The following is a 24,315-nucleotide window of genomic DNA, read 5'->3' on the forward strand; positions in this document are numbered from 1 at the left end:
CACCGGCTTTGAATGTACACACAACACGCCCGAGCGTCAGTTCTGCGCTAGCAACTCACCCGCGGGCAGCTGTCCTGAGTCGCGACAGTTCCTCTCACTCCATGCCTTCGCGCCGTCGCTCCTTCTTTCGCTCCCACTTAAGCTCCCGCATGTCGCGTTCGAATCGCTTCTCGTAGGCCTCGTTGATCTTACGCATCAGCGCTTCGACGTCGGCCGGCGTAGGGAGCGGCTTCTTCTTGGTCGCGGTCTCACCCTCGCCTCCGGCCTTGTTGCTTTCCTTCGACCCCTTGCTCTTCTGCTTCTTCACCTCCTTCTTCACCTCTTCTTCCTCCTCTCCTTCACTTTCATCTTCGCCTCGCCTGCGTCGGCGACGTCGCTCCATTTCTCTTTCGACCCTCTTCGCCGTCTCTCGCTTGCGCTCGTCCCTGCTTTGCTTCGTCTCCTGCATCTTGATTCCCCCCTGGCCGTCGCTTTCGCTTTCGCTCTCGCTCTCGCTCTCGTCACTCTCGCTTGACGGCGCTGACGACGAGCCGCTCTTCTTCTTCGCGGCCATCATCTCCTCCCACTTCTTGGCCGCCGCCTCCACGTCGTCCTCGTCGCCGTGGCCGTCGCCAAAGTCGAACACCTTGTGGGGTCCCTTCTCCTCCTCGTCGCCGTCGCCGTCGCCGTCGCTCGCGTACCCCTCGATATCCTCCTCCCAGATCTCCTCCTCCGGGTCCTTGAACGATGGCTGCTCGTAGGCCTTGCGCAGCAGCGTTTTGCTGCAGTGGATATGGCGTCGACACACACGACACGACACGACACGACACGCACGACACACCGACACACGACACGCGCGCGACACGAGACATGAGTCGGGCGAGTGGCGGAGAAAAGAGAGGAGAGGGGTACTCGAGGAAGGTCTGCTTGAGGGTGAAGGTGCCATTGATGGGGCCAAAGGCGGACACGGGGGACCACATAAAGTGGATGAACACCCAGTAGAAAACTGTGACAGGAGAGAGCATCGACGCCCACAACTCGATCAGCTCGGCGTGTGCAGAAGTGTGTTGTGTGTGTTTGTCGTGTGTGTTTGTCGTGTGTGTGTGTGTGTGTGTGTACGCACTAGAGATGAGGGGAAGAGGGATAAGCGCCCACATGGCGCTCTGGTAGTTGGAGTTGAGACCGAAAATGCCCAGCATCACGAGCTGGAACACGAGCACCGACGACATGGTGTGGTGGAATATCTTGGGCCACAGCCGACCACCGCTGTCCCACGGCGTCTGCACGTATCACGTTTCAGTGCGCGGACGTGTGCGCGCGTGCGGTGGTGTGTGTGCTGTCGTGCGTGAGTGCGTACCAGATTGGCGTAGATGAGGTTGTAACGGGTGATGATGTAGTCCATGAAGAAGTAGAATATGCCGAATGGCGTGATGAGCGGCGCCATCACCGAATAGACCAGCACCAGCGTGAGGATGAGCAGACCTGAAACACACACACACACGTGATCAATCTCTGGGTGGGTAGAGAACGCTCTGATGGGCTGTCGGTCGTACCCTGGCCCACCTCGCCGGCGTAGTCGAACCACAGCTCCAGATTGTGGAACGTGCGCCTCTGTTGCAGCCAATACGCGTCAGTAGTGACGACGGTGGATGACGTCAGCCTCGAAACGCGAGAGAGGAAGAACGCACCTGGCGCGGGGTACGCGGACAGGTGAACACGAATCGTACGAGCACGCGAAGCAAGTCGGCCGGTCTGCACCACGTGGTCGTTTAGTGTGTGCTCCATGTGTGCCCCGTGTGTGCGATGTGGCGTGTGTGCGGCCACTTACCGGAAGAGTTTGAAGGGAATTCTGCCGGCGCCGGCCACCATGAGGTAGGTGATGAAGAAGAGGGACTGCTGGGGCAGGGCGGTGGCCAACAGGGTGACGACGGTGGTCGGGTTGTCGATGAAGTCGGCCAGCACCGTGAACAGCGTCGAACCGATCGTCGACACCAGGAACACGTTGAAGAACAGGAACACCGTGTAGGTCGACATCGTCCACCACTCCACGTCCGAATGCGCGTACAACCATCCACTCCTGTGTCATGTGCGTTAGAGCGTGAGTGTGTGCGCGTGCGGTGGTGCGTGTGTGCGTGCGCGTGCGGTGGTGCGTGGTTGTCAGGTACTTTTTGTAGAAGAACTTGATGATGGGCTTCATGAGCAGGGTGACGAGGTAGAGAATGACGGGCGGCAGGTAGCCCTCGATGATGGACTGGATCTGGTCGGGGAACACGTCGAGGAAGTCGCCGATCCACTCGAAGCCCTCCACCTCGGCCAGGTTCTTGAGGTTGGAGATGGAGCTGACGACGATCGAGACGGAGCTCCAGCTCAGGCAGATGACCACCATGATGGCCGTGATGACGAACATGCGGAAAATCTGGCCCGCGTAGCTCACGTTGAAGCTCACCCAGAACACGTCCGACGGATCCGGAGCCGGCGACACCTACACTTATACACGGATTAGCGGCGAGTTGCGTGCGCGCGTGCTTGTGTGTGCGTGTGCGTGTGCGTATGTGTGTGTTGTGTGTGCGTGTGCGTGTGCGTGTGTTCGCTGAGCACGCACCAGCATTTTGGCGGGATTGATGTAGGGATTGATCTTGACTCGAGCAGGATAGACCTTGGTGAAGGTCACGAATGCCACACCTGGCAACGGGGGGAGGGGAGTGCGTCAGTATGGACCTCAGTCATGGGAGGGCAGATGAGAAGAAGGACGGTACCGCTCTTCTTCAGCTTGTCCTTTTTGTTGTGCTGCATGTTGCGAATCTGTTCGGTCGTGGCAGCAACCTTCTCGCGGTAATACGTCACAGCGTCCACCTGTTGGTGCCATTATGAGGCATGAGTACACAAGTGTGACACACACACACACACACACAACACACAACACACAGCTGAGTGACGGCACGTGCCTCTTCGCCGAGAATCTCGAGGAAGCCGGCGTGCGTGAGTCGCCGTTCGCCCTCCCTCTCGTAGTAGGTGAAACAACAGCAACAGCAACAATATTTCCTGTGGATGAGCGCAGAGCGTGAGACCAGAGCATGTGCGCGTGTGCGGTGTGTGCGTGTGATGCGTGTGCGTGTGCGATGGTGCATGTGCGGCGGTGCGTGTGCGTGTTTGAAGGAACAGGAAAGACATACCGGGCCACGCGTTTGAAAAAGCCGAAGCAGGCGCTGAAGCAGAGAGCGATGTTGGTGAACGCGTTGCAGCAGCACGCGCACACTTTGCCCTTCTTCTTGACCTTCTTCCCGCAGGACCCGCAGCAGTAAAATGGATCGCTCCTGCGCTTCTTCATCTCTGCGCAGTCGAGCTTGGCCAGCTCCAACTTGTTGATGTATTTGGCCCGCCTCTCTGTGTCACCATTACAAACGTGTGTGGATCAGTAACCGGTTACTGATCCCGCACAACACCAGGTACCTTTGAGCTTGATGACTTTCCGGTCGTCCCACAGCAGCACAACGCTGGCGACCTTGGTGCGGAAGTGGTCCTCGAACCAGTCCTTGATGGCGCGCTTGAAGCGCATGTGGTGCGGGATGTTGAGCAGGACGATCGTGTAGGTGCGCGGGGAGTTGCGGTTGAGCCAGTGCATGCGCACTTCGGCGTACATCCGGTAGTAGTAGAAGAGGATGGCGTAGAAGAAGACCGAGTAGACCCACACCACCACGACGTGGGCCACCAGCTTGGAGTCCCTCTCGTCGAGGTGTGACATCGTCAGGTGGCCCATATCGCCCAGGGAATCCGATTCCTGATCGCCTGTTGCCACACATTAGCACCCGCGCGTGTGCGTGTGCGTGGTGCGTGTGCGTAACAATGTGGAGAGGCCAACCTGACAAGTTGAGCGGCAAGAGGATGGAGCACGAGATGGTGGTGGTCACCAGACAGCACAGAAAGCACATGCGCAGAAACCGCACGTAGGTGAGTGCGTCGGCCCCATGCGTCTGCCAGAGCTTCTTGTCCGGGTAGCTGGAGCGTGGATAATGGTGCGTCATTTAATTAATTAAAAATAATAATTTGATTAATTGTGCACATTGAATGAATCACAATAAATCAAGTGATGGATGGGAGTGGGTGGCACCTCAAGCTTTCCCAGATCCACATAATTAGGCCGGTCCAGAATTGGACCGATCGTGCATTGTCATTTCCTCCCTTTCTGGGCGAGAAGAAGTAGGAGAGGCCCAGCAGGCGGCGTCGATGAATGACGCAGAACACGACGAGCATAACGCCCCCTATTGCGGCGTTGATGTAGAAGGAGGCGTAGAACTTCGACACCGAGTCATCGTGGGTGAGGGAATCGTCGTCGTTGTCTGTGGTCGAATTAGACATTCGAAATCTGAGTAGATTCGAGATGTATCGATTAGGTGATTGCCAATGGCGCCACCCCGCCTCAGGTTGCTTGTTACTCTTCTCGTGTCTCGTTCAAGTTGGGAGCAGCTGCGGGCGTCACTTCTATACCATCAATCAATGTGTCCTATCGTGCTGTCGATCTTCAAATCGCGAAGGCGAAGGAAAAGCGCGAGGCGATCGCGTTGGGTTGGTGTTCGGAGATTGCGGCTCCGCACCATTACCCGAAACTCATCAGCCTCGTGATCCCCACCGCAATGAACTGCGGACGACGGTGGTGGTGATGAACAAGAACCAGAGTCTGCTCATGCCTGCTTCATGTCCACCGGACACCAAACAGGAAGGTTCGAGAAGTTTTATATATACGCGTCTATATGTGACACAAGGGAGACAAGGAGGAGTGAAGCCTGCCTGACGCCCCAGTGGGCCAAAGACGAAGAAGAGGAGAGAGTTGTCAGGCCTACAAGGCCCCACAACACGACATCATCATCTGGTGGTGATCGACAGGCCGAGATCGTCGCCCGCTCGCTGGTGGAAGGTCGTCTTTTTCGGTTCTAGGACAGCGGCCTACTGCTACTGAAGGAACGGGTGCTTGAGGAGATCGGGAATGGATGGTCGCTGCCGAGGATCAAACTGGAGGCAGAGCTTCATCGTCTCCAATAGTGGCGGGTTGTTGATTGGCGGATAGTCGATCTTGTACTTGGGGTTCGAGATGGCCTGCCCAGCGGCGATGAAGAAGAAAAGTGGTCACTCTCAAGCTCAACGAAACCAAAGAAAGCGACAACGCGAAGAGATGGTGGTGGTACCTGCAGCTTGCGAATCATGTTGTCGAGTATGGCGAAGGGAGACCGGCCGTAGACCATTTGATACAGAATACAACCGAGCGACCAGATGTCCGACGGACGGCCGAGCTGTGACAATCACGACAGTGTGTCAGCAATACTGCTCGCGTGGCGTTCCAAAAGAAGACCAGCGGTCTTGTTGGCGCACCTTGAACTTTGTGTTTTGGCCTGGCGATGTGTCGATGAGCGCCTCGGGCGAGATGTAGTTGAGAGTTCCGATCTGCAAGACGCAAGAAGTCGCGTGTGGTAAGAAAAGGAGAAGAAGACAAAGGAGACGAAGCCAGAACGCACCTGATTGTCTCGAACGATGTTGGTGGTGTCGTTGGAAATGGCCTTCGCGATGCCAAAGTCGATCAGCTTCAAGCGGCCTTGGATGCAGACAAAATTGGCCGGCTTGAGATCGCCGTGTACCACTCGCTCCTCGTGGATGGTGTGCACAGCCTCCAACATCTGTTTCGAGGCAATAGCAGAAGAGGAAAGAAACGTTAGACCGTCAAGATAGGTTCGGTCGTTAGATAGATAGGGCATACCTGCTGCCAGAACAAGCGCACTGAGTTCAGGCAGACACATGATGGGAGAAGGTTACTGGGCATCATCGGTCCATTCTCCTTCGCCGCTGAAAAGCGTGAAGACCAAAAGAAAAGAGATAAGAACACGCTCGGAATGAAAAGACTTGCAGACGGAAGGCGTACCCTCTGCGAGAATGGTTCTGTTCCTCTGCTGTTGGGCTCGCAACATCCTGTCGAGGTCCAGCTCGGCAAACTCGAGGAGAAGAAAGATGCCGCCTGATGAATCGCCAATGAGTGAGTGAAATGCCGAGTACGCCAATAAAACGCTACGCTAACTACAGGTGCGTACCAGTTCTGACTTCGGAATCGACAAGGCGAATGATGTTGTCGTGGTGGCTGAGCTTCTTAAGCAGATCGATCTCGTTGAGGTAGCTCTCCTCCGTGACGGTGTCCGTGTTTTTTAGCGGTACGTACTTAAGCGCGTATGTGGTCCAGTTGGGCGACACGACTCGATAGACCTTAGAACTGCCTCCCCTTCCAATCTGATCGAGCTTCATGTATCTTCGTCCGTTAACCTGGTATGATGTCCAGGGTAAGTGATTAGTTTGTGTGAATCCTTGGAGGCGAGGCAGGAGAAGAGCGTTACCGTGAGGAAGGATGTGCCGCCAGAGGCAAAGCCGTGCAGGAACTCCAGGGCACCTCGCTGGCAGGCGAGCGCCAACGCCGCCTTCTCCTGCGCTTGCAAGTCATGTCCCTGGTCCACGCTGGTGTTGGCCCGATCCTGCTCCCTCGTTCGCTCTCCGGCGGCCTCTCGTTCAGTGTGCTTCTGGGTCTCGGGGGCCGTGTTGTCCCGATCGGACGTTCGCCTCGAGGTAGAGGATCGATAGCTCGACTCCTCGGTGTTCCCTGTGGTAGAAGCGTCGGAGGTGGAGGTGTTTCCGGTTGTAAGGGGCCGAAAGTTGGCCTTATCGGCGGTGATGTTGACGATCTCGATGGGCGGATATGCCTCCGATTGCTCTTTTCGCTTTCCGCTGTCGGTGTCCACTTGCTTCTTCTCTTCTGTCTGCCGCGCCTTCACTTCTCGTGACCTCCTCGCTTCTCTTCTCTGTGCTATTGCGTCCGATGATACCTCACTACGGGCTTCTCTCCTCGAGTCGCTAATCTCCACCTCGACGACCTCGCTTCTTGCGGTCGGCGTGTCGGGCTTGGGCACGCTGGCCGGAGTACGGAATACGTCGGCCGGCGGCGCTTCTACTACGGGCGGCTCTTCAAGCTGGGCCTGAGCCTCCTCGATAGTCACTCTCTGGGCGGGCTTCGAGAGCAACGAACCAGGTCCTGCAGAGCCGAGCGGAGATGAGAACCCTAAGCCTCGTTGTTTTGACTTTCATGAAAGGAGGTGAAGAGGGAATGGTACCAGGCAAGCGAGGCTTCTTCCGTGCAGCGACGCTACCGTTCGACAACGGTGTGGGAAGCTTGAGCCGAGGCTTGCTGCTCTTTGTTGCCGCTGCCGGTGCAGAGGTGGTGATGGGAGGTGCACTGCGTAGACCTCCAACAGTCAGAGGCAGCTCCAGAAACCGTGTAGCGGTGGGAGCTACGTACGCGGTGGTTGTGGCGCTACTGAGTGTCGATACCCCGGGCGGTGTGTTGTTTAAGAGCGGAGCGGAAGGCGTCACGGGTGTAAGCGGCGACAATGCCTTTGGTGTGTGCGTGCTCGACGAAACACCAGGCGAGGCCGTGTGTCTGGAGGGTTTCGAATCTGGGCGCGAACGCGATTTGAGTACCTGTGGGTGATGGATGTTTCCATCATAGTGCAAGCAGTTGAGATCCTACCTAGTTGAGGGGCTTTGTCCTGCTTCTCTTCAGCTGTTGCGGGAGAAGACGGGGCTGCGCCGCTATCGACGCCATCGGTCCCCGACTTGCCCTTGCTCTTCAATTTCTCGAGTTTCTCTCGCAGATCCCTCATCTTCTCCTGAAGGAGCTCCGAGGTTTGATTGCTTGGGGTGACGTTGGTCGAATGGTTGTCCTGCGTGTGCCACATATTCACGTGCACATTCTCCTTGTCTGCCATTTTTTTTGAATGTATTGATCGAATTGGGACACTCGCACTTCAATCTCTCTACTTCGATTTCAACTATCTCTTCAGATGTCGTTCCGCTTAGTTCTTGTCGAATCGATTGGCCTTCAACGTACCCGATGCTGCATGCCCTCACGTTTCGAAGTCGCTGATCTCGCCCGCGCACCACAACACAACGCCCAACGCCTGAGCACTCTTCGCGCCAAATAGTTCTTGTCGACCGAGCCGTTGAGTTAGGTCCAACGCAGAAGTACCCTAACGGCCACGGGCAGGAGACCCATGGAGGTGAAGTGTCTATGACAGCCACCTTGTTTGTGCACCCGCTTGCACGGCCCTGAGCGGGCTTCCTGGGCTTCATGCAAGAAAATCTAGATTTTAAATTCGAAAAACAATAAACATAAATCTTTTGCCAGAGATGGAAGCAAAGGAGCATTCGGCGGGCGAAGGGACGGAGACTCCATCCTCATTCTTCCTGCAGGATGAGTACCGGTTCGGGCCTCCTCTCTCGTCCACGACAGCACCCCGGAGTGCCGAGGAGTATGCCGCCAAAATCGCAGACTTCGTCGAGCAGTGGAAATGGCTCTATGGCACATCTCCCTTCACAAATCGTGGCCTCATCCTTCTCTTTTCACCCTTCATTTGATTCTGGTATGGAATGCTGACGTCCGCGACCTGGTCATGTGCTGGGTCTCGTCGTGCAGCGCCCACCAACGTAGCGTTCTACATGAACAACCATTGGGAGATGGTGCCGGAGGAGTGGCGTCCCTCACTGCTCACCCTCACCGACGACGAACTCAAGGTACGTGCCGCCCGTCTACGTAATGTCCAACCCAGCCGGCAGTACGCCCGCTTCTGACAACCTGCCCTCCACCATCACCATCGTCGTCAAGTCCCTGCCCGAGCGCTTGACGCCTGAGATGCGCGCCAAGTTTCCGCCATCCTTGGTCAGCACTCTTGAAACGGTGCGTGTGCGGTGGAGCGCGTGCAAGAAGCTCTCGGATAGTGGTCGTCATGCACTCCACTGACACGTTCAACAACAGGCGTATTCCCTGCACATGCCCAGGAGCTTCTCCCAAATCATGGACCGGTTGAAGCCTGGGACGGACGGTCCGCGCACCTTCATCAACTCTGTGACTGTTGGGTTGGCCTGCTTAACACCTGCTCTCCCGCGTGTGCAGGGGTTGCCGAGCTGAACGAGGGCGTCGAACTGAACCTGTTCCAGGGCACTGCTGTCACCAAGGCCCCGCTGTCGTTTTCGTACATCCTGGCGCAGGGCATGTCCCCCAAGAAGATACACGAGGTCATACCCCTCCTCGCTCAGCCCCTCCGCAGAGATACTAAATTATATCAGCCCACGATCTGCAGGTCACGCGAATGAGCAAACTCGTGGTCGAGCTGTGTAAAGCGCTCAACGTGGACACGGTGGTCGACATTGGCGCTGGCGAGGCACGTCTCGCCTCATGAAGCAGCTACGCGCTTTCACGTTCGTGGCCTCGCAACTCGGTTGTGCTCACGCTTGCCGCCTCTGCCTTCTCCAGGGCTACGTGTCCCACGTACTCTCGCAGCACTACGGGTACCGGGTGATGGCGGTGGAGGGCAACGAAGACTACTCGGACAAGGGCGTCGCGCGCGTCCAGTCCATCTCCACTCGGATTCGCAAGCGAGTGGTCGAAGCCGGTACTTGCGCGCCCTCTTTTCAGCTCCAGTCAAGGGTGGCAGTAGTACTTGGCCAATACTAACTGCCGTGCGACGGGACCATCATTAGGTGGTGCCTTGGCTGAGCCTCATTTCATGGTGTACAACCTGACGGATGACTCCATCGGGTCGTTCGAGGTCCGTCTACACATCGACTTCGTGGTTATGGGCCTATAACAACGCAATCGATGATTATGACTCACACATGGCATCAATCGCAGGCTGCAGTACAAACTGCGATCAAGCAAGCGATTCGCAAGGAGCGCGCTCGGGTGGGAGGAGAAGCAGCGGCGGCGGACGAGCCAGCGGAGGACGACAGCGCCCCCCACAAGTACATCCTGATCGGCCTTCACACCTGCGGCGATCTGGCCCACAAGGTGCGCTTTTTCCTCCCCCCCAAAGGTTCTCAATGGGCATTGTGGGCCACCAACCAAGAGCACTGGGCTTCTTCGTTCCCCCCCCCTCACACAGGTGGTGGACCTGTTCTTGCAATCGACGCATGCGGTCGGCCTTGTGGGCGTTGGCTGTTGCTATCAGCTCACCACCTCACTCATAGGCGAACGTATGCGTTTGCGCCTCTGACATTTTTGCTCTCAACGTCAGACTTATATTCTATCCTCAACAACTGCAGATGCCACGATTGATTATGGGACGCCGCTCTCCATCTACCCACGCTCATCACTCCTTCGGTAATGAATTACCTCCAACTTTCACTGCTTTATTTTTCATGTTCCATTCTTCGTTGCTGACACACACACGCCCCACCGCACACGCCCCACCGCACATACACTGGCTTCTAACATCACAGGGAACGGAGATTCCGGCTGGGATGGGGAGGCCTCAAGATCGCCACCGAATCGTGTTATCAATACTCGCAGAAGCAGGGTACAGTACTTCCCTCTATAGAGGTCCATTGGCTGGCTCCATTCCCCCTCACCACCGACCAATGTAGGCGCCTAATGACCGAAATGTGTGTGTGCCGCTGTGCTGAGCGCAGGTGCCGATTTCACACACGTGCACCACTCGCTCAGCTTTCGGGCCATTCTCGAGGTCCTGGTGCGCAAGTACTACCCCGAAGGCCATCGAGAGGAAAAGTAAGTAGGCATCAGAGTGGTTCTTGCTTTCTTTTTTCCCCCTTTGCCCCGGCTTCGCTTCGCTTACCAGACAATTTCTGTTTCGTCGTGTGCGGCGCTCGCAGGCATCCAAAGGAGCTTTGGCAGAGCGTTGCGATGCACCCGGAGTACGGTCCGGGTAACTGGAAGGGCAGCGGTCGGGACATTGCCTGCACGGACGCCGACGACTGCGCCGCTCCTCCGCCGCTCGCACAGGAGGCGAAGGCGAAGAACAAGAACGTGCTCGAGTTCTCGCACGACCTCAAGGTCCGGTTTCGGTTCAAGAAGCTGCGGCAGAAGGACTATGCCACCGAGAAGCTCTACCTTCTTCAGTCCATCAAAAGGTGTGTTGTGTTGTTGTGTGTTGTTGTGTGTTGTTGTGTGGTGTGTGTGTGTGTGTGTGCGTGAGTGCGTGCGTGCGTGCGCGCGCCTGGTCAGCGTATTCATGTTTTACATGCTGATTCTTCAATGCCAGGTTCATAATCAAGACTGACGACAAGCCCAACTGGAGGCCTGTGGATTTTGGCGCGTTTGCGCTCTTCCACGACTCGCAGAACAAGGTTACCACTCCACCCGATGTGCCACCCGCCTCGCCCCCATTCCACTCATTCACTCACTCACTCCACGCCCTTGTGCTTTCTCAATGTTGTCCGCGCAACGGCCAACAGCAAGAAGATGCAGCCAGCGCAGCACAGAGGGAAGAGGAGAAGGAGCGTTTGATGCAAGACATGCTGGCAGTCTTCGACCAGTACAAGGACCGAGAGCGTGAGGTACACCTTTTTATTTTTTTATTATTTTTATTATTTATTAAACTGCGGTCTTGAACCTGATGTGAACAGGTGGCGGTGTGGGCGGCCTTGCAAATGCTGCTCAATCCGCTCTTGGAGAGCCTCCTCCTGCTAGACCGCTTGCTCTACATCGAAGAGTTCAAGACCACGTACGTCACACCGCAACGCACTGGCCATCCCATCGTCAACTCTCATTCATTCTATTTTTTTGTCTCCTACAGTGCGTCCTCCGCGCAGGTTCGTGCTGAGCTTCTCCCACTGTTCGACGTCGTCCACTCACCCCGAAACGTGGCCATCGTGGCCCACAAGGCCACACTCCCCACCAGCTCGTTGTAGTCATGGCTCTGACTATAAAATAATAATATTTAAACAATGTAGGACCCTTAAAAAGGAAAGAGGAGTGGACGACACGGAGGGGATGATAAAGCGGCACAGCACCGCAGCAGCATGCACAAACACACAACACAAGACAACACCAACTATGAGCACACACGTCAACGACGACCTTTTGCATTCGACGTCTTCACTCTGCCGCCGGGAGACAGTCATAAGGCCGCTCACTGAGTCTGCCTCCACACTGGCCGCCTTACGGATCGAGCGGGTACACGCCACAGGAAAGCGTCGGCTACAACCGACCACACGGGTCACCATCCTCATCGTCGACTACCACGAATGCACGTGCAGCAACCACCAAGCCTTCGCCGTCGGTGGATACGATGACGAGGGTAGAATCATCTTGTGACCAAAATAAACCGACATTGTACAGACATGAACTGTGCAACTGAGCTCAGTTGCACATCCTGTGAACGACTGCGTGGCCGTGCTCATCGTAGTCGCGCCTGGGGACGCACCGCTGCCAGAAGGTCGAGAGCGACCCCATGATGGAGCCGCCCAGCCAAGCCGAGTTCTTCTGGGGCGGAGCGATGAAGAGATCCATCGTGTCGTCGGGTGCAAGGGCCTTCAGCTCATGCTGCAAACGATCGGCCATGCCCGGGAACATGGCCGAGCCGCCCGAGAGCATGACCCTTCCGAAGAGGTCCTTCCTTATGCCAGCATCGCACTGCAACAATTAGAAGATAGAAATTCATCAGCTAAATAGATATATATATATTTATAATTAAAAAGAATCACCAGACATACGGTACCTTCATGATGGAGTTGTAGACGCATTCATGAATACCCACCACCGGATCGGTCGATGCTGTTGGTTTTGCGCCTTCAGGAACCTGGAGGAGAAGGGGCTGAAAGAGGGCCTCAGGGCACATCACGAGTTCGCTCTCCACCGAGATCACGAGGCCGTCGGGCAGCTCGTAGGTCTTCTCCCGGTGATAGTCCGCGGCATGCGCCGCGCTGGGCGCCACGCTACACACCCGCTCCTTGATCTCGCGCAGGATCAGGCGCTCACTGGGCGTGTTGAACTGGTAGCGGCTGAGCAGCTTGATCAAGTGGTCGGTCAGGTGTCGGCCGCCGATGTTGAGTTGCGCCGCAGCCTGGCGCACGGCGCGGCCCTCGTAGACCGGCACCGTGTGGGTCAAGCCCTCGCCGGCGTCCACCACCACTCCGGTCTTGCGGGCGGTGCTGGCCAGCGATAGAACGGCCGCGAGCTCGATGGACAGGGCGGGCGTGCTGAAGGTCTCGAACATGAGCTCGGCCGTCTTCTCGCGGTTGGCGGGCGGGTTGTGCGGGGCCTCGGTGAGCAGGACGGGCTGGTCTTCGGGGCTCACGTCGAGTTGGGCGTAGAAGGTGTCCATCCAGATCTTCTCCATATCGTCCCAGTTGGTGACTATACCGTCTTCGACGGGCGGCTTGAGGAGGAGCATACCGCGCTTTTGCCAGGCCTCCTCGCCCAGCCACACGGGGGCCTGGGTCGCACTCTTGAACACCCCGGCGTGGCGCCCCCGACCGACAACGTTGCGAAATTCGGCTCGTGGTGCGTCCTCGCCAGAGAAGCCCGCCTTGACGGTGCTGGAGCCGTTATCTATCACAACCGCGGAGCCTGCCTGCTGCATCGTGTATCTCTCTGGATATCTCTCTTTTTTAACATTATGCTAAATGGTAATTAGACCAATTTGAGCCTTTTATGCTATTTTTTGCTCTTTTAGCCCCCCCCCCGCTTCTTCCGCACTCACTGTGTACAGAAGACGATCTTGTCGACAAGAAGACCACCTGCTCCGCCTCCTACAAAGAGAATGGAGATATCTCTTTAATACGGCAGTGTTGTTGCCTTAGCACTTGGTGTCCCTGCCCTTGGCGAAGGCCGGGGGGCAGGTGGTCTCGACCGCGGAGAATGTCTCCAGAATCTTGTACGAGTGGCTCGCGTTCTTGGGCACCAGCCACGAGTCGCCTGTTCCGCACACGTCGACCACACACACGACACACACACACACACACACACACCACAACCCAGGTCAACTACACTGTTCATAGCTAGCATCTTGGCAGTCCTTGAATGGAGCGCGTACCGGGCTCGAGGATGAGCTTCTGTCCTTCGAGGAGCAGCTCGGCCCTGCCCTTGAGCACGTAGCCCAGGGTCTCGTATTCCCTTCGGGTCTCCTTCTGCTCGCCTGCTTGAACAGAACAAGAAAGAAAGAAGATGAAAGATGAGAGTTTGAGGTGCGGTAGAGAGTCGAATAGAGTAGAGTACCGGGCTGTTCGTCTTCCCACATGCGCATGCTGAGGTGGACCCCCGAGGCCAGGTACTTCTGGCCCATCGCCCCCTTCGGCGCCGTGAACGCGCTCACCTTCATCACACTCTTGTCGTGGAACTCCTCCTGCCTCTGGCTTCCGGTTCCGATCTCGCTGGCCATTGTCTTTCGATGGTCTTGTTGTGCTGATGTTTGTTTGGTTGGACGTAGTTGGTGGTTGGTTATTGAATAATAAAACACTGTACTGCTTGTGCTTGAATTTATAACTAGTGCCAGAGATCTGCAGAAGAAGACAGTGGCAGGAGTGGACCACGTTCCTCGGGTTCGCTCCTGACAATTCGCTGTCTACCTGATCAGATACTTTTCAAACGCTCACGTCACTGGAACGCGTTAGGACCAATCAGATACCGTCATCTGCCAACAGGTGATCACTTTTCTACGGATTGGATTTAATGGTGTCTACAACAAACTTTTTGCCCAATCAGCAACAACCACACGTGTATGTGCAGTGTGAAGACAGTGTGTAGTGCGTGGTTCAGGGCTTCTGGGCGGTGGTACCGCCGAACAGGAGTCGGCAAAGGCTGATGGCCAGTGAAGCGGTCGGCTGGTGTGTGCGCTGGCTTGCCATCAGGAACAGCGACGACCAGTCTCGTGAGCCTTTTTCTAGTGTGTTTGTCGTGTCAGCCCAGCGCCACACACACACACACAACACACACCACACACAACAATGCGTACCGGGAGTGGGTCCTCGCGATTGGCCGCGTCGACAGGCGTGGTAGGACTCGAGGGCGGTGACGAGGTCGGGGTGGTCCTTGCCCAGCTTGTCCTCCCAGATCTCGATCACCTTCTCGTAGAGCGGAATCGCGCGCTCGTACTGACCCTGCTTGGTGTACAGTTCCGCCAGCTCCAGAAGATTCTGCGCGCGTAGTGACGGGTGAGTGTGACGATGTGTGATGGTGGTGTGTGTGTGTGCGTGGTGTGTATTACCTGTGCGTAGTCGGGGTGGGTCGGGCCGAGGGTCTGGGCGCGCATGTCGAGGGCCTGCTGGTAGAGCGTTTCGGCGCGCTCGTAGTCGGCCTTGCGCGCATACAGCGCAGCCAGATCAGCGTAGCCCTTGGCCAACTGTTGTTCAGGCGAAGAAAAAAAAACATCATCGTGAGCTCGGGTCAGCACATCAGCCCCGCGAATGCGCATTGTTACACAGGTGAGAGCGCATTCGAACCCACCTTGGAGTGGCTCTCGCCAAACACCTCCTTGAGCACCTCTGGGCGGGTAGAGCGTACGTCACGCACCAATCACGCATGCGCGCGCACATGGAAGAGGCTGGTCAGGGCGCAGTTCTGCTGTGGTGAGGAGCGCACAACGGGGGGGGGAATGAGAAATTACCGATGGACCGGAGCTGAAGCTTTTCCGACTCTTCGTCCATGCCGCGGAGCTGATACAGTACGGCGAGCGTGTTCAAACTACGCACAGTGCGAGGCGCCGGGGGGAAGAAGAAAAGTGAGACGCTCCCGCTCCACAAGCGACGTGAAGCTCAACTTGGAACTCAAGGCAGTACCTGCGCGCTGTGTCGGCATGAAGTCGGCCGAAAATGGATTCGCGAATGTTGAGTGCTCTGCACGCAAAAAGAGAAGGAACGCGAAAGAGCAAAGAGAGGAAAAGAGAAATTAGTCGACGTCCCATCAAGGGACGTGCACAATTGTCCAAAACCGTACTTTTGGTGCAGCGGCTCGGCTTCTTCGTATCTGCCCAGCTTTTGATACAGCTCGGCCAGGTCGTGCAGGCCTCTGTTTGATTTCAAAAGGAAAAAGAGAAAGAGAAAAGAAAAGATGGGTGAGTGGTGGCGAACTTGAAGGAAAGAAAGAAATAGAAAGGAAACTGGCAAGAAGCCCGGAGTACCTGGCCACGTCGGGGTGAGAATCACCCAGGGCTGTCTGCCGGACCTTGAGAGACTGAACGTAGAGCTCCTCCGCCTCCTTGTACTTGCCCTGGCGGAAATACACCCACGCCAAATCTGCCCCCACCGAGCACCCATGCACGGTCAGTACGACATAGGCCTCAACTTTGCCTTTCCGGGTCTCAGAGGGTATCCAGCTGCGTACCGGCTTGCGTGGTCGCAATCTCCGGGTGGTCCTCCGTGGCAAAGGTGCCCTGTACGATGCGTCAAACGATGAGCTCCGCTGCTGTGAGCCCACCAAACCAACCAACCAACCAACCAAGTGACGACCGAGGCCGCACCTTAAGTATCTCCAGCGCTTTGGTGTAGTACTGCTCCGACTCAGCGTATTTCCTGCGTTCGCAAGTGTCAGTGTATACAACAAACAACGCACGCACGCACGCACGCACGCACGAGAAGGGAACACGTGTGACGCACCCTTGTGTGGCTGCCAGGTAGGCCAGGTGGTGCAGCGACTCGGCACAATCGGGATGTCGTCCTCCCAGGCACGATTCACGAATGGTCTGCGCGACCAAACCGGGTGCGGTCAGCAATGGGCGCCGAACGTTCACGCACAACGACTGGGTGTGTACATACCAGCGCACGCTGGAGATAGACCTTGGAGTCGTCGTGCTTGCCCATCTTGGCCCAGGTCTTGGCCAGCTCGTCCAGGCACTGGGCCACCTTGGGGTTGTTCTGACCGTAGGCCTTCTCCAGGTTTCGCAGCGCCCCCAGGTGCAGCTCCTCCGACTGCTTGTACTTGCCCTGGTAGTAGCACAGCACGCCCGTGTTGAACAGACTGCGAGCTGTGGCGATGCGTCACCAGCCGTGCAGACAGAAAACACGCTCATGTCAGCGAAGTGCCGATTGTGTGTGTGAGTGTGTGTGTGTGTGTGTCGTTAGTTGGAGAGGCGGCATACCGACGTCGGGGTGCGAGGTGCCGTGAGCCTTCATGCGGATGGAGAGCGCCCGCTTGTTCAACGTCTCGGCCTCTTCGTACTTACCGATCTGTGAGGCGTCACAAGGAGCGGAGGGCATGAGGGCCGGTCCGTACGGTGTGTGGTAGCTTGAATGAATTGGAGGGCCGACAACAGGGGGTTTCTCGTACCTTCTGGTAGAGCTCGGCGATTTCGTGCAGCGAGCGGGCGACCAAGGGATGCTCCGGCCCCATAGCGGCGATTCGCATCTTATAGGACTGTTTGTACAGCAGATGGGCGCGGTTGTACTTTCCCCTCTGTTCCACAGATACGCAGACACGACGATCGTAAATCCTCGGCATGCTGTGTGTGTGTCGTGTGTGTGGTGTGTGTGTGTCGTGTGTGTGTGTGTGGTGATGGCTAAGACGTAGAACACAGCGCACCTTGTAGTAAACCCAGGCGAGCGATGACAGGCCCAGCGCGATTTCAGGATGATTGGTGCCGCCGTAGGACGACTGGAGAATGGCGAGGGACCGCTGGTAGTATCTGATTAAAATAAATAAATTAATAACAATATCAACAACAATAAACGATCCGGTGGCTGTAGGTTGCGACGGGAGATGAAGAAAGAGTACTTTTTCGCCTTGCGGTAGTGGCCTCGGGTGGCGTAGAGGTACGCCAGATCGTTGAGCGAGGCGGCGCAGTTGGGGTGGTTCTTGCCGATGGTCTTCTCCTGAATGGCCAACCCCTTCTGGTAGAGCGGTTTTGCTGCACGGTGGAGAAAAATAGTAGCAAAAATTATTATTATCATCATCATCATTATTATTATTGCATGTCACATCTCGCAATAGCACGTGACGTACCCTGCTGGTATTCGCCCAGCTTGTAGTGCACCTTGGCCAGGCCGGCCATGGGCACGGCCACCTTGATGTGGTCCTCGCCCAGAACGATCTCGAGCATGCGCATGGACTGCTTGTAGAGCCCCTTGGCCTTGGCGTACCTGCTCCTTGCAAAGTACAGCTCGGCGATGTTATGCATGCTGTAGGCAATTTCCACCTGAGACACACAACATCACACACACGACACACGACACACGACACACAGCGACACGTGAATAACTAAGTAAAGTGGAGCCGCGGTCGATCGAGAGAGCTAACGACGTACGTGCGTCTTGCCAAAGACCTTCTCGCGGATGGCGAGAGCGCGTTCGTTGAGGTCCTCCGCTTCGGTGTACTTGCTCTGCGCCAGGCAGATCATGGCCAGATCTGGGGTGTAGCAAGTGTAAGACGCAGGAGGAGGAGGAGGCAGCCCCGCAAGAGGGTGGAGATGGAGGGCATCGAACCGTGGAAGGAACGAGCGGTGTCCGGGTGGTGTTCGCCCAGGTACCGACTGCGGATGTCCAGGCTGCGCCTGTAGAGCTCCTCTGACTCCTGATAGCGCGCTTGCCGGTAGTCTGCGACACAGACACCACACACCATACGTTCGTAAAAAATAACCAGACACGAAGGAAGGAAGTGCTTCGCGTACAGATCCAGGCGAGGGCGTTGTAGCTCTGGGCCACCTCGGGGTGGTCGCTTCCGAAGCAGGACTCCATGATGGACAGCGCGTTCTGTACCCAGTTGCGATACACACAACACACGACGCACACGACCGCACACGCCACCGCACACGACCGCACACCGCAAATGAGAACTGGCCAGTTGCCTGTGTGCAAATGGGGTTCGACGCTTTACCTTGTAGTACTCCTCAGCTTCGTTGAACTTGCCGAGGGTGGTGAATAGGTAGGCCAACGACGCCCTGGTCTGCGCCACGTCCGGGTGGTTGGTGCCCAGAGCGGCCTCCCGGATCTGCAGCGCCCGCTGGAACAGCTCCTCGGCCCGCTGATAGGTGCCCCGGCGGTAGTACACCTTGGCCAGATCGTGGAGGCTCTGCCCCACCTTGATGTGGTTGGGACCCAGCAACTGCGTAGTGATCTTCAGCGCCCGCTTGTGCTCCCTCTTGGCCTCGGTGTAGCTAACATGTTACAAGAGAGAGAGAGAGAGAGAGAAGTGTTAGAACACACACACACACACACACACACACGATCAACACTAGAGGAGGGGGATGGGGCTACGCACCTGCCCAGGGAAAAGTGTAGTTTGGCGAGGGTGGTCAAGCTGCGCGCCACGTCGGAGTGATCGGGTCCGAGCAACTGTTCGCGGATGACCAGGGCTTTGTGGACCAGCTTTTCGGCCTGCTTGTACTTGCCCTGCTCGTGGTACAGCTCGGCCAAGTCGTGCATGCTCCGGGCAACATCGGGATGCCGCTTTGCAGAAGAAGAAGAAGAAGAAGAAGATTGTCAGGAGCTCGTTCATTGGACGGTTGGTGGGGAACGTGACGTCATACCTTGCCGAATGTTTTCTCACGAATGGCAAGGGATTGGCTGTAGAGCTCCTCGGCTTTGCCGTACTGTGCCTGCTTGAAATGAATCCAAGCCACTGCCGCCGCGTCCATGATGGACCAAATCGTAAGAACCAAGGAGTCCGCACTCCTCCTTGATAACTGACGTAAAGTGAGCTGTACGTACGGTTGTTGAGATTCAGAGCCATCAGCGGATGATCCTAGCGTCACAAAGATCCTACGGTTAATAAATGTTGTGTGTAGTTGAAGGGGGGAAAAGAGAAAGAAAGAGAGTGGTACATACCATGCCAAAGGTCTGCAGGAGGATGGTAAAGGCCTTTTCGTACAGGCCCTTGGCCTCTTCGTACTTGCCCTGCGTGGTGTACAGATACGCCAAGGTGTGCATGTACTCCGCAATGTCTAGACACGCACGCGCACGTTAATCACGTAAGCCCCCGGCCGAGAAGAGCAGCGTATGAGATCGCAGACTGCTAGAAAGCCCGTACCGGGGTGTTGCCGGCCCAGGATGTGCTCCTTGATCGCCACAGACCGCTTGTAGAGCTCCTCCGCTGTCTCGTAGTCCCCCTGACGGTAGGAGAGGTTGCCCATGTTGTGCAGTCCCTCCGCCACTTTACACACGCAACACACACACACACACAGAGAGAGAGAGAGAGAGGGCGCGTATGAGTTGAGGCCGATCAGCAAGGCTTGCCTCATCATTTTGATGGACGGTACCTTGAACGTGGTTGTGGCCAAAGGTCTTGATGTTGATGTCCAGAGAGCGCTGTTGGAGCAAAAGTGATTCGCCATAGTTGCCCTTGCGGTAGTGCAGCTCCGCAAGATTGTTGAGCCACTGCAATAAAATAAAATACGTCAGACCGCGGCGCTTAGCCCAGGCAGGCGAGAAAACGGTTCAAAAAAGAGGGCTTAGGGTGAATTGCATACCTCGGCAATGTCAGTGACGCTTTGACCGGGCGTGTTTTGCTTGATGATGAGTGCGCGCTTGATCACCTCCTCTGCCTGGTCGTATTTACCTGTGTCACAAGAAGAGAGAATTAATTGTTTGTTTGCGTTTGGTCGGGCACTGGATCCAGGGACGGAGCAGTCGTACCCAGCGCCTGGTACAACTCTGACAGCTCCCAGAGCGTGCGTACGATAGTCGGTGGCTGCAGATCACAGATCACGTGAGCCAGCCAGCAAAGCAAAGGCACGATGACGATTCAGGGGCGCAAATGTTACCTCCTTGCCCAGGCTGTTTTCGTTGTCCTCGGACAGCTTGCCATAGATCTCATCAGCCTTTTTGATATTTCCTGCACAGTGTCCACAGTGTTGAATGAGTTGTGACGGCTTGCGAACAATGTCCGTAATAATGCGTTTGTTGAGCCGACGAGTACCGCATTTGAGCTGCAGCCAAGCGAGCTTGTTGAGGGCATCGGTGATGTCCGGGTGCGAGGAGTCGAGGCAGCTCTGCAAGATGGCCAGCGATCGATTGTACAGGTCGGTTGCCTCCGAGTAGCGACCCAGCGCGGTGTACAGATAGGCGAGCTGCTGGAGGGAGGCCGCCATGCGTGTGTTGTTCTCTCCCAGCACCTCCTCCCTTATAGTGATGGCGCGCTTGAACAGTGCTTCCGCCTGTCACCGGCACTTAGCGGGCTCGAGAGAGCACAACACACACCACACACACACACACACAGAGAGAGAGAGAGAGGAGCGGTTGTCGACATGTACCTCGTTGTACTTCTTGACCTTGCAATAGAAGATGGCCAGGTCGGCGAGGGACTGGGCGACGCACAGGTGCGAAGACCCGTAGCTTCGCTCCGACGCGGCGAGCGAATTCTTGAACCCCTCCTCCGCGGCTGCGCAGTTGCCCTCCAGAAAGTGTACGAAGGCCGCGCTGGAGATGTCGGTCATTTGTTTTTTTAAAAAAAAAGTGAAATCGCAAAGCACAGCACAGTCAGCGCAGAGACCTCGCGAAATGGAGGGGCCAATGGGGGGGGGGCTAGGGTACGTGTTGCGCTGCTCGATCGCGGGGTAGTCGACACCCAGAGACTCCATGTAGATCTGGAGCGACCGCTTGGCCATGCGCTCCGACTCGGTGTACTTGCCCATCACCCGGTACATGCGCGCCACCTAGAACAAAGCGCACCCAGGTCAGCATCACCCGAACCGCCACAGATTAAAAATGGGTCCACACCTTTTCCAAGCAGAGGGCGTAGTCCAGCGGAGCGCTGCCCAGGTTCTTTTGTCTAATGTCCATGGCTCGCTGCAGCACCGGCTCCGCGTCGTTGAACCTGGATGGTACGTGAACAGGCGAATGAATGGTGGTCAGGCCTCGCGAGAGCGAAAAGCAAAAGAAGATGATCGTTGCAGCGAAGGAGCAAGGCGCAAGGTACCTTCCGCAGAAGAAGTAGAAGTCCACGAGATGCAGGAGGGCCGTAGCCACGTGGACCTGGCCTCGCGACGAGGCCGCAGTGCCGCCACGGGGCGAAGATAGCCCGCCCGCGGCGGAGGTGGTCGGCGGCCGCACCTTCTCGGCCAACGACACCATCTTCTTGAACTGCTCCTCGGCATCGCCGTACCGTTCGTTGGCCTTGTAGAAGCAGGCCAGGTGGAACACCGCGGCTGCGGTGAGAATGGGGTCGCCCGTGGCCTCCCTCTGAGCTATTCTCTCCTTGTGCACCTGCAGCGATCATGATAGGATCATTAGAACCGGCCGGCAATGATGACGACGATGACGGCATCTCTGCTCGCCGAAGCTACGGGCCGAGGTGCATACCAGCTCTGAGTCGTCGTAACGCCCCAGGGCGTGCAGGGTCTCGCCGAATGCGACTTCGAATCGTTTCACTGCACGACGTGAGCACGCGATGTGAGGTTCTCAGAGGGATCAAAAAGCAGGCGGAAGCTGACAGTAGTAACAGTACCAGTGGATTCAGCGGCGACAAAGGCGTCGGCGAGGCTCTCGGTCGCGCCGTTCTCCAGGACCCGCTCGGCGGTGCCCTCCTTCCATTGGATTCCGTTCCGCTGCGAGAGGGACACGAACAGGTCGCGCATATTTACATTCGCCCGCAGCTTCCAGCCAGACTCCGAGGCCCTCTCACCGGACGAAAGCACACCGGGAAACTTGGTCTCCAGGCGCTGCCGAATCTCGCCTTCCCACAGCGCCGTCGACTCCTCGCTCGGCCTGAAAACCAGATCAAAGTACTCCACGAGCACAGTCTGCCCGGGTGGTGTGGGAGCCAAGGTGGTGTGAGCGGCCTGAAGCATCAGCAGAGAGCTGCGGGGGAGAAGCAAGCCTGCTGGCTCGGGTACCTGAGGAGTGGTGTCACCCGTTGCTCTCAGCTTTTCGTGAAGGTGTTTGTTGACGGTTCGGGTGACAGCCTTCTCGAGCAGGAGACGCGAAATACGCTTGGACGTGACCTTGCTCCTCAGTCGGCCGAGAAAGCACATGTTGATCCCTTTTGGTTGTGTGTGTGTGTGTGTCATGTAAGCACACCCTTTTGGTTGTGTGGCTGGCGCCGCAACAACAACGTCCATAAAAGACAGTACCTTCTTTGTGGAGCTCGTCAAAAAGCTGGGCGAGCGTAAGCGTGAACTCACGGTCACTCAACTTAGCGGCGAAGGCCTCCAGGTTGACTTCCTCGAGCTGTTTGCCGGCCGCTCTGATTGCTTCTTTGTCACTGGGAGACCAATAAAATTGACGTAAGCCTCAGTCCTCATGGTCATCGTCAGACGCCGCCATGCAACCGCTCCGGCGACTGAAAAGCGAGTGTGTACCCGACAGACAGAGGGCTCGGCAGCCGCTGTATGTATTGTCGATGAAGCACGGCACCGTGCTCCAGCATCTGGGGCAGGAGGTTCTCCAGCGAGGCGAAGTAGTACCTGCCGTCCTTGCCCAAGTAGACCCGCACCCCTAGAGACGATTGTCATCAGAGGTGGAACTGCCATGTGACCGGAAAACGGCCAACAGGTGGAACTCAGAGGCGTACCTGGTATGTACACCTCCCGAGTCGCGCCACCTGCTTCGATGATCTGGGGCTAATGTGGCGTACGCGTGTATAGTGAATTTTAAAAAGTGGAGTTGAGAGAGTTCGGTGGTGGTTACCTTGATGTTGAATACGGAGCAGATGTTCGTCACTATGGCTCGCCCAGTCGGACTGGTGTCCTTGAAGTCCTCGCCTTCTTCCGCCCCTGGGGAAAATGCCCCGATGCCAGGGTGAGCGAAGGGCTCACGGCGAGATGAACCCGCAGGTCACGGATGGTCAAGCGTTGGTGAAAGGCCCAGGAGTACCGTAAACCAGGTCCGCTTGGCCGAAGGGCGCACTTGAGCTCACCCGCAGAGCAAAACCCTGCGCAAGTCCAAGAGAGAAGCGTTAGCAGGCCGAGCTGTTGGTCGCGGGCAGTGGTACGCACAGTAAGAAGCAGCTGCAAGCGTACCAAGTGCTGGACGAGGCAAGTCATGGGCAGGGCGACTCGATCCACTCCGCTTGACAGCAAGGCGATGAGTGACTTCATGTAGTGTCCTTCTTTCTTCAGGTCCTCTTCCGCCGTGGACGGGTAGCCGTCGCTGCCCGTGGGGAACTGAAACGTCATGCCATCGACATTGTAGGTTGCTGCCTTGCCTGGTGGTGGTGGCGGCAAATCAATCCCAAACCGAACGTTAACATAGCGATTAGAGGGGAAGGTGGAGATTGGATGAGCGCACCATCGGGCACAGGCTTGTAAGTTTGTGTGTGCACCGGCTGAGATCTCTCCCTGATGATGGTCTGCGCGATTGGGCGCGCTGTCTTGACAAAGCCATCAGCGAAACTCTTGATCGCCATGGCCCGCTCTGCCGCCTGCAATCAGCCGACACCAATGATACGAGAGAGAGCACGGTCAGCCATTTCCGAGCAAGAGTGTTCTTTGTTGAAGGCCAGCATACCTCCTGAGGCGTGTTGGTTGGGAACTCCAGCAGCTTCTGGAACTCTTCATTCCAGTCTCGCTTCTCGGGCTCCTTTACGGCGTGGTTGCTCACCCGTGCTGTAGGCACATAAAAACAGCATTAGTCCAGTAAAGAGCAAATGAC

The 24,315-nt window shown here is 56.6% G+C and overlaps 6 protein-coding genes across 6 annotated transcripts; 1 reads left to right on the top strand and 5 right to left on the bottom strand.

The window, feature by feature from the left end:
• Positions 1-94: 94 nt before the first annotated feature.
• Positions 95-4,335, bottom strand: ACA1_068960 (uncharacterized protein; the record flags this gene model as incomplete). The annotated part of the gene is made up of 15 exons (XM_004352788.1): positions 95-761; positions 892-985; positions 1,103-1,259; positions 1,337-1,461; positions 1,533-1,590; positions 1,668-1,731; positions 1,808-2,056; positions 2,145-2,461; positions 2,582-2,661; positions 2,736-2,832; positions 2,916-3,021; positions 3,153-3,363; positions 3,430-3,765; positions 3,839-3,975; positions 4,088-4,335. 15 exons carry the CDS (start codon positions 4,333-4,335, stop codon positions 95-97), a joined length of 2,946 nt encoding a protein of 981 aa, XP_004352840.1.
• A 591-nt stretch (positions 4,336-4,926) lies between these two features.
• Positions 4,927-7,772, bottom strand: ACA1_068970 (protein kinase; the record flags this gene model as incomplete). The annotated part of the gene is made up of 11 exons (XM_004352789.1): positions 4,927-5,070; positions 5,160-5,264; positions 5,344-5,415; positions 5,487-5,645; positions 5,726-5,745; positions 5,888-5,980; positions 6,054-6,136; positions 6,179-6,279; positions 6,351-7,039; positions 7,119-7,208; positions 7,535-7,772. The coding sequence occupies 11 exons, from the start codon at positions 7,770-7,772 to the stop codon at positions 4,927-4,929; spliced, it is 1,794 nt and encodes a 597-aa protein (XP_004352841.1).
• Positions 7,773-8,520: 748 nt separating this feature from the next.
• ACA1_068980 (uncharacterized protein) lies at positions 8,521-11,709 on the top strand (the record flags this gene model as incomplete). The annotated part of the gene is made up of 16 exons (XM_004352790.1): positions 8,521-8,581; positions 8,613-8,740; positions 8,819-8,885; positions 8,957-9,078; positions 9,144-9,200; positions 9,317-9,455; positions 9,702-9,850; positions 9,945-10,035; positions 10,105-10,162; positions 10,282-10,358; positions 10,471-10,567; positions 10,672-10,929; positions 11,061-11,145; positions 11,254-11,355; positions 11,425-11,526; positions 11,611-11,709. The coding sequence occupies 16 exons, from the start codon at positions 8,521-8,523 to the stop codon at positions 11,707-11,709; spliced, it is 1,692 nt and encodes a 563-aa protein (XP_004352842.1).
• Positions 11,710-12,160: 451 nt separating this feature from the next.
• On the bottom strand, positions 12,161-13,382 carry ACA1_068990 (beta actin, putative; the record flags this gene model as incomplete). The annotated part of the gene is made up of 3 exons (XM_004352791.1): positions 12,161-12,433; positions 12,519-12,599; positions 12,642-13,382. 3 exons carry the CDS (start codon positions 13,380-13,382, stop codon positions 12,161-12,163), a joined length of 1,095 nt encoding a protein of 364 aa, XP_004352843.1.
• A 216-nt stretch (positions 13,383-13,598) lies between these two features.
• On the bottom strand, positions 13,599-14,180 carry ACA1_069000 (cupin 2 domain containing protein; the record flags this gene model as incomplete). Its single annotated transcript, XM_004352792.1, has 3 exons — positions 13,599-13,717; positions 13,836-13,937; positions 14,018-14,180. 3 exons carry the CDS (start codon positions 14,178-14,180, stop codon positions 13,599-13,601), a joined length of 384 nt encoding a protein of 127 aa, XP_004352844.1.
• A 373-nt stretch (positions 14,181-14,553) lies between these two features.
• On the bottom strand, positions 14,554-24,292 carry ACA1_069010 (tetratricopeptide repeat domain containing protein; the record flags this gene model as incomplete). Its single annotated transcript, XM_004352793.1, is given in 47 exon segments — positions 14,554-14,675; positions 14,754-14,934; positions 15,006-15,140; positions 15,245-15,282; positions 15,405-15,481; positions 15,577-15,633; positions 15,734-15,805; positions 15,918-16,032; positions 16,121-16,169; positions 16,257-16,308; positions 16,393-16,478; positions 16,552-16,760; positions 16,875-16,962; positions 17,063-17,188; positions 17,315-17,417; positions 17,507-17,639; positions 17,735-17,871; positions 17,890-17,927; positions 18,036-18,136; positions 18,214-18,324; positions 18,399-18,480; positions 18,605-18,884; positions 18,989-19,176; positions 19,257-19,325; positions 19,555-19,670; positions 19,757-19,879; positions 19,986-20,103; positions 20,196-20,284; positions 20,362-20,416; positions 20,490-20,560; positions 20,645-20,882; positions 20,979-21,144; positions 21,259-21,380; positions 21,445-21,541; positions 21,644-21,930; positions 22,027-22,094; positions 22,172-22,466; positions 22,560-22,705; positions 22,797-22,927; positions 23,025-23,160; positions 23,237-23,285; positions 23,353-23,438; positions 23,539-23,596; positions 23,685-23,869; positions 23,953-24,085; positions 24,172-24,269; positions 24,280-24,292. 47 exon segments carry the CDS (start codon positions 24,290-24,292, stop codon positions 14,554-14,556), a joined length of 5,529 nt encoding a protein of 1,842 aa, XP_004352845.1.
• Between the last annotated feature and the right edge of the window lie 23 nt (positions 24,293-24,315).

This window comes from Acanthamoeba castellanii (genome assembly GCF_000313135.1).
Source record: "Acanthamoeba castellanii str. Neff unplaced genomic scaffold scf7180000084603, whole genome shotgun sequence".
Taxonomy (NCBI): Eukaryota; Discosea; order Longamoebia; family Acanthamoebidae; genus Acanthamoeba; species Acanthamoeba castellanii.